The following is a 10431-nucleotide window of genomic DNA, read 5'->3' as shown; positions in this document are numbered from 1 at the left end:
TTTACCTAAGTATAATTTTTCAGTACTCTTTCCATTAGAGGCTGGCTATATTTACACAATGTTGCCTCACAACCATGTTTAAACACTTTATAAAAGTGATTTTTGCGAAACAGGTCCCCTTTATCATGATATGACATCAATATCAACTTTACTTTCATTAATTAACATGAATAAAGGTGAATAATTACAGTAATAAATGCATTGTTCATTCCTGTTAGTAATTAAGATTACCTAATGCAACCTTATTGTAAAGCGTTATTGAAAAACCATAAAGTATAATGTGAAATGCAAAAAAATAAAGTATTATCTATTAATTTTGGAGTAAAATGTGGCCTTTTTTGCCAATCCAGCACTCGCACACACACCTGGCTGGCAGTACAGTTAGACAGGCACTGTTTTCCATCAGCAGCCAGATAGAAGTTGGTGGGACAGGCACACTTATATCCCCCTCCAGGAGAGAGCAGACACAGGTTACTGCAGCCGCCGTTGTCCTCCTGACACGGATGACCAGACACTGAAACACAGGAAAAATACAGTCAGAAACCATCAGAAAAAGAGTTTTGGTGTTTCAGCACAGGTGTCTCTCTCCTCACCCTCAGGCTGTCTGGATGGGTGGAAGATGTGGATGTCCATAGGACGGTGCAGGGTGCTGATCAACAGAGTCTTGTTGGTCCCCAGTGTTTTATGAGCTCTGTTGATGGACTTAGTCTCCCAGTCGGTCCAGTAGATGAACTCCTCAAACAGAGTCATGGCGAAGATGTGAGGGATGTCATGATTCAGAACTGGGCGGAAGACAACAAGACTTGCATTAATTTAAGTAACAAATAAAATGTTTGGTGTCAAATAATGATGGTGGGACATGTTCTGGGTAAATTACTTTAAAAAGTACTTAATTACTAATTACATCATTAAAACTGTATTTTAATTACTTTTCTAATTACTCTGTCTGAAAAATAATTATTTACTGAATAAGTAATTTAATTATTATAGTATTTTAGAGACTTATATAAATAATCAATGCAAAAAAAAGTATTAAATCTTCACACTGGAAACTGTGCCTTGTGGTTTTGTTTTGTTTAAAAAAAACACTTACATTTGATAAAGTACACATACATATGAAAACACAAAAAAATTCTAATTAATTACATTAGATTTCATATATTGACATACATTTCTAAAACATTTAATTGTTTTTTAAGCGTGTGCCATGGTCAGACAAATAAAGCCTTTAGTTGAAATATTGCGTTATTACGCATAAATCTGACAAACAAATATGTATCATCATGAACTAATTTCTCAATTTTTCTTTCTTAAGCATATGCAATTGTCCTGATAAATGATATCAATGTTCGGTAACACTTTAGTTTAGGTCACAATACACAGTATTAAGAAACCTTTAACTAACACTCCTAGCTTAATAAACAACTACTTAGCTGTTTATTAATATTTAGTAAGGTAGAAGTTGGTTTAAGGTTTTGGGTAGGATTAGGGATGGAGAATAAGATCATACTTTATAACTACCAATGAACAGTTAATAACTTAATAATAGGCAGGTAATAAGCCAGTAGTTAATAGCATGAATTGTGACCTAAACTAAAGTGTTACCGAATGTTCTTCTTTAGTTGAAAAATATAATTATTCTGCAAAATGTACATCACTCTGCTTCTCTGAATTGATTTAAATTGAATAGTTGAATGTGTTGAATGCATGTACAGTATTTACATGCTTTCTGCAGGTTTCACCAATTTTAACATTTTTAAATCTTTTTAAGACCTTTATAAGACCATGGAGACTGATATTTTAGACTTGTGTAGGGCTAGACGCTAAGGATTTTTTAATGGCCCAGCAGAAAAAATATACACAAGTAAGTAGTCATTTCTATGCCACATATTTTAAATAATGTGTCAAAACAAGCAGACTTTAATTGTGTTCATACATTTTTGTTCAATATAACTTTAAAAAAACTCTTTAAAAACTAAATGTTCAAATGACGGACTACAGTTATAATATTAGCGGAGTAGTTTTGCTAAAAGTTTTATTGAGATGTGCTGTTAGTGATTGGGTGTGTATTGGATCAACTGGGTAGCTTTACATAAACAAAGGAAAATTAAGATTAAGACCTAAGACGTACAAGACAATATTTCAGTGAATTTTTGAATGTTTTGAAGTTTTTAAGACTTTTTAAGACCCATTGACACCCTGATTTAAAGCAAGTAAATTTTAAGTAACTGAAAATAATTTATCTAAAAAAGTGACCCCTTAATTTAATTTTTCATCAAAACAGTTTTGATTTAAAAACAATTTAATAACAGCAACTAGTTACTTTGTAACTAATTACACCCAAAACTGGGTGGGACTTAATATAATAAATCACATTTTATTGAGTTATAAAAAGCAGAATGTGATTGCTTTTCTTTCAGAATCTTGAAGATGAAGAATGAGTTATAAATAAGTTCAAACAAAGATGTATTTTCTATAACATTTATTTTTGAATTGTGTCAAACACTAAAGACTTTAACAGCATAAAAACACAGAGTTCTCAATGCAGGATTTCTGCAGGTTTCATCAAGTCATATTTAAGACTTTTTAAATAGACCTTTTTAGACCATTAAGAATGAAATTTTAGACATATGTAGGGTTTTTCTAATGGCCTGGTATTATCGTGGAATTGTTTTTAGTTTTTTTTCTTGATTAGGGAATTTAATTTGTGGAATTTGCTGTAAAAATGTCTGACAGCTGTTGTGAATTGTATCTCTTTGCAATAAAAAACTATATAAAAAAAAGAAGGTTTTTTTCGGTTATTGGATGGTTTGCGGCCCAATTGAGTATAGCTTTACTTGGGAAAAGCAAAAATAAGACTTGTTTAAAATCATTTATGACCTAAAACACAACATTTCAGTGAATTTAAGACTTTTTAATACCTAAAATTTAGATTTTGAAACTTTTTAAGTCCCAGCGGACACCCTACAAAGTGAATCTGGCACTAATGTGTTCTTGCATAAGCTTTTGTATGTGAGAAATTCATCATGAAATAAGGCTCCTCCACAAAAACAATAGGCCGATTGTAATATTACACAATACAGAGCATCTGTGATGTCATCTATTGGCCACATGAAGCATAGGTCACTTTTCTGAAGTAATTGGCTGAAAAATTGCCTCATTTATACACTGTTGTTTTTGTGTTTGCTCTCACCAATGTGTCTGCTGGACCCGTCCAGACTGGCGAAAGCGATGTAGTCTTCACGAGCGTCTGCCCAGTAGATGCGGTCATTAATAAAGTCAAGCGTCAGACCGTTAGGCCATGTGATCTTATCCTGAATGATGATTTGACGGTCAGTGCCGTCCATGCCAATGCGGCCAATATGAGGCACGTCACCCCAGTCTGACCAGTACAGATATCTGAAAATAATAAAACAAAGCCAGATATGCTCATTAGATGCGACAAGTATTTTTTTTAAATGGTAGCTGTATTTGTATAGAGAATTTCCAACATGTCAATAGTTTCATTTTAACTTTAAACACCCCCAACCACACCACAAGACAACCTCAAAACATTATGCAATTCTGAGTATGCCTCACACAGCAAGTGGGCTTAACAAACCACCTGTAGAGAAAACACTTATTCATCTCTTTGTTTTGTTTTATTGTGCAAATGTTTTACACATTTACACAATACACTTTCTCACAATCACTCAACATCTCAAATAAAGTAAAAACATGCCACTCCTAACTCTCACATTTGATTCTCTGAGCACAAACAGTTGCTTTGTATAATTGTGTGTATTGCCTCTTCTTATTAAATTACTGAAAGTCTTCTCAATTTTAAGTCGCTTCAAACAAAAGCGTTTGCTAAATGACCAAATGTTAATGTGGAGGCATGATGTTCAAAATTACAGTAAATGCTGTTTATAGTCAATGCCAATATAATTTCTGTTTGTTAAAATATTTATATTTTCATTGGGATATCTGTTGTCAATATTGCGTTTTTTTAAATAATCGTCAGTTATTTTAACACATCAGCACAAAGAAATACAGTCCCAGCTATACAGTAGGAAATAATGGGAAATAAACAAGTAAACAGGATAAATAATACAGTCAGGCTAGTAGCTAAATATGAACCACAGAGTAGAAAATCAGGAGAAATTATTAACGTAATGCCAAAAGGTGTCTATAGCTGCCAAAAATGATCTGACTTTGGTTATTATCATAGGTGAGTTTCTCGAGTGGAAATAGCATACATACTTGAGGCAACCACATTTTAAAGGAGGTTGCCTGAGGAGATGACCACAATAGAAGTATACATTTCTTTGCCAGATAAACCAAGATTAAAAACAAATGCTTGGTGTGGGAGTCCTACACATTATCTACTCAATCATATAACAAATACAATTCCAGAGAAAAACTAAATTTTATCTTATAGAGTCCTTGTAGAAAACTTTTTCTTCCAAAAAGAGATGATTTTGTCACAATACCAGAAACAGTGAAGAAATGTTCAATATTGCTAATTTTAAACTATTGTGAAAAAGGTGAAGTAAAATACATGTTCACAATATTTGTAAAAAAAAAAAAAAAAAAAGTAGTCTATTTTACACTTTTTTTAAGTTAAATGATAAAAATGTGAAGTGAACACCAATGCGTTATTTTTACCGCTCTCAATCCATTTTTAAAATTATGCAGTTTATTGCCTGGATAATATAAATCTAGAGATAGAAAATACAATAAAACAAATTGAAATAATTTTATAAATGGCTTAAAATTTAGCACATTCAATTATTTTAACTTAATTAAAATAAAAACACAAAATTCTGATTCAACAAATAACGCTGATTTGGGTGATTTTACTCTGAAATTATTGATATACAATTGATCGCAAATCATTTGATTATTTACTCAGGATTTACGCCATTTGATCATGGTTTTATAGACACCATTTGTACTATTTTTGTATCAAAATATCAAAAACCACCAGCACAGCACTACATATTTTGCTAAACTGTGAACCTAAATTAAACCAAATTTTTCCAACAATGTTTAAATTCATAAAATAGGCAATATTCATTGTGTCGCCTTTCAATGGCACCATCTCATATTTCTACTTCTGTAGTAACCATAAAAAATTAAACATGCATTCTCAATAAATCCAAATGTAGCAGTTGTAACTTCTAGGAAACCACACATTCATTTTTGTTAAAAAGTTCTGTCACCAAAAATAAAGTAAAAATATACAGGTAATTCCAATGACCCAAGAGGATTTAAAAAAAAAGACTCTTACCCATTCCTCACATCCACAGCCACAGCTCTGGGTTCCCGCAGGCCACTGTTTACCAGCACACTTCGGTAAGCTCCGTTCAGCTTGGACACCTCAATAGTGTCTCTGCCTTTATCACACCAATACAGGTTTCCTCCAACCCAATCCACCGCCAGACCGTCAGGGTTACTCAAAGAGGTTCTGTGCAGCACCTGTATAGCAATGCCATTTTATTTTCAATTCATCTTTATTTCCATAGAACTTTTTACAATGTAGATTGCGTCAAAGCAGCTTAGCATTGATGAAGTTCTAGTAAATTAAAACTGCGTCAGTTCAGTGGTCACAGTTTAGTTCAGTTCAGTGTCATTTAAATCTTAAGTCACTGCTAAAAATCAAAGTAATGAAGAGCAACTCCATTGATGCGCAGCTCCAGTAATCCATTAGAATAACAGCTAATAACAGACTCACAATCGTGCCCACTGACCAATGAGAACAAGCTCATATTTGTCAGTGTCACAGTTACACTTTTTCAGAGATTAGATCTAATGTGTGTAAAAAATGTGTGTCTTGAAAATAAAGAACTGCCAGTCATCAAATAAACAAACTTATAAAATGCCAACCTACACTAGAGGTTTCTTTCAACATGTGTGAATTATCAATGCAAAGCTCTGGAAGCACACAGACCTGTACGTTACTGCCGTTGATGTGCATGCGACGGATCATGCTGCCTTGTGTGGTCACATCTGTCCAGTAGATCATCTGTTCTGCGTAATGATAGTCCAGAGCTACTGCGTTATTGAGTCCCTGTTAACACGTACAAAATCAGAGACAATTCAGCAACATTACTCTAAAAGACAAATACTACAAATCATCTCATTGGTTCTTTATAATGATGGCCAGCTCACCTGTTTAATCAGTGTGTAGTTTGAACCATCCAGGTTGAGTTTTCTCAGGTAGTATCGGTTCGCAAAGATGAGGAAAGGTTCCTCCTCTACAATTGAAGAATCTTTTTTATAGTACAAGCAGACTTTGAAAGGACAATACTAAATGTAAACGTCCAGTGAAATTAAAATAACATTTTTTAGATGTTAGTATCACTATGTTAGTCTTCAAGGATATCTAAAAGCTAGTGTGGTACAAAACAATGACAAAACTCATGTTAGAAGTTGTAGAACCGATATAAACGTGAGGCTTGCAGTTTGTCACTTCCACCTAAATGGATCAAAGGTTTTTTCCACCTCACCTTATACTTCAGTTTCTCATCAAATTATGACCAATCGAATGCTCTCTAGTACCTGACATGCCCCGCCCCCTTCAAGACGCTTCTCATTTGATGCGCTTGAGCTCAACCACTCTTACTGACAGAGCTGAGATTAAACATAACGCTATTGGCTGCTTATTTAAAAGGGGAGGAGCTTTCTCTATGTTTTTCAGTTGAGATTATATCAAACATTGAATAAAAATGCAATTTCAAAGCACTTCATGGGACCTTCAATTTCGTATTATAAGTTAATATAATAAAAATATATTGTAGTAATCTAAATATAAAATTATTTAATCTATGATTCAAGTGTTATTTAAATTATGGTTTTCACTTGATTTCATGCTGTCCATCTTACAATATTATTGTATATAAAAGTACTGTTTAATACAGGGGCCTCAAACTCAAATTGGTGGAGGGCTATATCAGTGACTGGCAAAAGAAAAAAGAGGAAACCTGATGTAATTGTTTGTAAATTCTTATGAAAATACTACAATTTAATAATAGACATAATTATTATTATTATTATGTCCCAATCAATTGTTGCTTAACCAATAGTTTAACAGACAGCGTAAGACAGCAGAAAACAGTTTGACTATACTGGCAATTGTTCTTCTCAATATTATTATTTTTTGTAAAACTACAACAAAGATGGGAAAAGAAGTACATATTCATATTTACTTTAACAAGTTCCATTCAGCCAGCAGTAACATTTTACTAATGCATATTTTTTATACAAATCTCAATATGCATATTAAGAAAATATATTAATGAGACCATTTGAATCGATTATTAGCAAAATGATCATATTTACGATCATTTAAGCCATGAAGAGGTGTTTGTACAACAAAATACAGGTGGGATAAAACTGATTTTAATCAAATGACCTTTGAATATTTACAAAAATAGAGCTTTAGTAAAAATAGAGCACTTACAGACATTTATTTCAACGTTTAAATCAACCCCAGAAATAATCTGCATGTGTGTTACTCTCAACCGCACGCTGAGAGAAACTGAAGGCAACCCGAATATAGTACATTACTTTAAATGTCCAGTAGGGGGGGGGGGGGGGGGTGAATATATGTGACTGAACAACAATGATAGAGGTTAACAAAAATGGTTTCTTGGGCTGAATCTCGTAAAAAATTTTATGTCAGTTGCGGGCCAGAAGGAGAAAGAGGCAGGACCGCAAATGGGCAGGCAGTTTGAGACCCCTGGTTTAATACCTGTAGGGTTACGATTTTTAAATGTAACGATAAAAATTCAGTAACATCTGACAAGGACACTAAAATACAGTCTCGTCAAATGAATTTATATTGCCAAGTTTCACATAACATGTTGCGACATGAACATTGCAACAATACAGCAACATTGTTTTTCATAATTAGGACAAAACTGTGACTTTGTTTGGTCATATGCAAACATTTGACTATTTTTTGCAAAGTGAACTTATATTGCTAAACTGGAACGTGAAAATTTCAATACAATTTCCAAACTGAATTTCTACTAATTGTGATGTTATATGTAATTCTCATCTACACTGTGTTATGACTTTCTAAGATGTAAAAATTTTAAATTTCCAGTTTTAGCCCTGAAAAAAAGAATACACATTTCTCTAGCTTTACAATTTAGTAATAAATCCCAGAATAAAAGAGTCTCACCAGCAGTGGACTTGCAGCTAGTGTGGTCATCAGGACGTGGGACAAAGCCATCGACACAGAGGCAGTGGAAGCTACCATGAGTGTTAATGCAACGCTGAGCGCAAGGGTACACGGTGGAGCACTCATCTACATCCACACACGTCTTCCCATCTTGCTTAAGACGGAAACCTGCATGACACCGGCACTGTAGAGGGTGGACAAAAGACAATCCACTCATTTATTGTTAAATGTGTAGAGTGTAGATAAAGAAAACTAAGCCCATACCTTGAAGCCGATCTTCAGATCTTCACAGAGCTGCGAGCAGCCACTTAGTTTACTATTCAGACATTCGTTGACGAAGCAGTTGTTTTCATCAGAGCCGTCACCGCAGTCATTATTACCATCACACAGCAACGTCTCATTCACACACTTGCCACCGGAGCACAGGAACGCAGTGTCATTACAGCGCCTCTCTAAAGACAAAAAAACATAACGAGTATAAATAAATCATTCTCAATACAAATTAAAGGTCCCATGAAATTAAAATAAAGTTTTTCAGATGTTAGTACCAGTATTGCTAGTTTTTATTATACCTAGAAGTTAGTTCGCACCAAAACCATAATAAAATTCTTGCTCCAAGTGCTGTTTACTGTAACTTCAGCAGCTCCATGCACGTGAACAAAAACCAATCTGATTGGTGGAGAAGGTTTTTATGCGGCACGTCAAAAAAAAAAACGAGCATGAGTCGTTTCTTTAAAAATGATGCTTTTTTGCCTGGGGTTTTGTGCGTTGGTGTGTACGATCACATTGGTACCCTTTAGTTAGTCATGAGGCATTAAACGTCGATGGAAAACGCGAGCAAAAAGCGTCCTGGTGTGCACGGGCCTTTACACTTAATTGTAGTGAGCAAGCAATATGAGGTTTTTAACTGAGGTCTTTAATCTGTCCAGTTTACCTATGTAAGACCGATATTATACATGCTATTAGAGTAGACCTGAGACATGCAGAAAATTGGTGAAGCAAAACGAAAACAGTGTCTTGTTATCAAAAATAACATGCATATCAAATAAAGAACCAGTCGCAGGATTTTTTGATCTTGAGAAAAACTCATTTTCAGTTTTAGTTTGAAATTGTTTGTATCACATCTACAATTGAAGGCTGAAGATGTGAAAAGTCATGGTTTTAGATGACTCGCTACTTTGATGACTGCCAGAGTATTATAAAGTCCTGCTCACACCAAGCACAATAACTGTAAATATAACGATAAATATATTTGATACCACGCTGAGAACGATAAAAATCGGTTTACTTTAAATTCATGCTTTTCATTCAGCATTAAGCAAATCATATGTGTCCAAAGTAATAAATCAAATAAAATAAAATAAATTTAGCGATCATAGTCAATATAGTCAAACAGGCAAAAAAAAAATAAAAATACAACAAACAATTTGTCAAAGGAGGGAACACAAAGACTGGATACTGGGCTGGCTTGCATAACTTCCAAGTATTTTTTATCATTCTTTCCGCATGGTATAGCAAATTGTTTTCTAGATAGACATTATTTTTAAATAATCTTTGAAAAGAGGGCTTAACATCAAGCAGATCTTCTTCACAGAGCTTCTTCTGTTGTATGCAGCTTTAAAAGTCCTTTATATTTCAATAGATTCTGATCAGCTGTTTTTTGTTTATTAGCTGAGAAAACCAATCCTGAAAGTGATCCCAACAATTTAATTTCTCTACATATTTATCATTAGTTGTGGTCTGAACTGATTAATATTCAGAACAATATTTAGAACTCGGTCTTAATCATTATTTTTATAGTTATCGTAAAAAAGGGATTTTAGTTCAACATCATAGGATCATGTTTCAAAGTCGATGAAAAGTAGTCATTTTACAGTCTGTCTTCACATCTGAATGGCTTGTGTGAAAAAAAATACACTACCTGATATGTTGTAAAAATCATTTTTTGAAAGACACATTGAAAGTTTTATTAGCGGATGTCATATGTAAAAAAATTACATATACCCACCCCTGTAATTTATTAACTGAACATTAATCATTTGCCACTTTCAGAGTGTTTATTTTTACAATCTGGTTGATAGAAATTTAGCATTTTGATAAATACTATGAAAGTGAAAGATTACCCTTTTCATGTCCCATTGTACTTTTGGAAGTTTTGCAAATGTAATAGATTTTAAAAAGTTCAATCCATGTTGTAAGAGGTCAGCCATAACCAAATATTCATAAAATCACTCTCCATTCAGTCAACGATCCAGAATTAA

The 10431-nt window shown here is 33.6% G+C and overlaps 1 protein-coding gene across 1 annotated transcript in view; it reads right to left on the bottom strand.

The window, feature by feature from the left end:
- Positions 1-10431, bottom strand: part of lrp1ab (low density lipoprotein receptor-related protein 1Ab) — a 146084-nt gene that overhangs the window by 31560 nt on the left and 104093 nt on the right. Inside the window, exons 53-60 of the mRNA XM_056449612.1 lie at positions 8435-8622; positions 8171-8354; positions 6154-6239; positions 5933-6052; positions 5273-5460; positions 3194-3399; positions 594-782; positions 366-514 (exon numbers count right to left, since the gene is read on the bottom strand). Of these exons, the coding sequence (XP_056305587.1) occupies positions 366-514; positions 594-782; positions 3194-3399; positions 5273-5460; positions 5933-6052; positions 6154-6239; positions 8171-8354; positions 8435-8622 (1310 nt within the window). The remainder of the gene's footprint in view (positions 1-365; positions 515-593; positions 783-3193; positions 3400-5272; positions 5461-5932; positions 6053-6153; positions 6240-8170; positions 8355-8434; positions 8623-10431) is intronic.

This window comes from Danio aesculapii, chromosome 23 (assembly GCF_903798145.1).
Source record: "Danio aesculapii chromosome 23, fDanAes4.1, whole genome shotgun sequence".
Lineage (NCBI taxonomy): Eukaryota > Metazoa > Chordata > Actinopteri > Cypriniformes > Danionidae > Danio > Danio aesculapii.
Note: the sequence above shows the minus strand (reverse complement) of the source record. Positions and strands in the feature narration are given on the sequence as shown.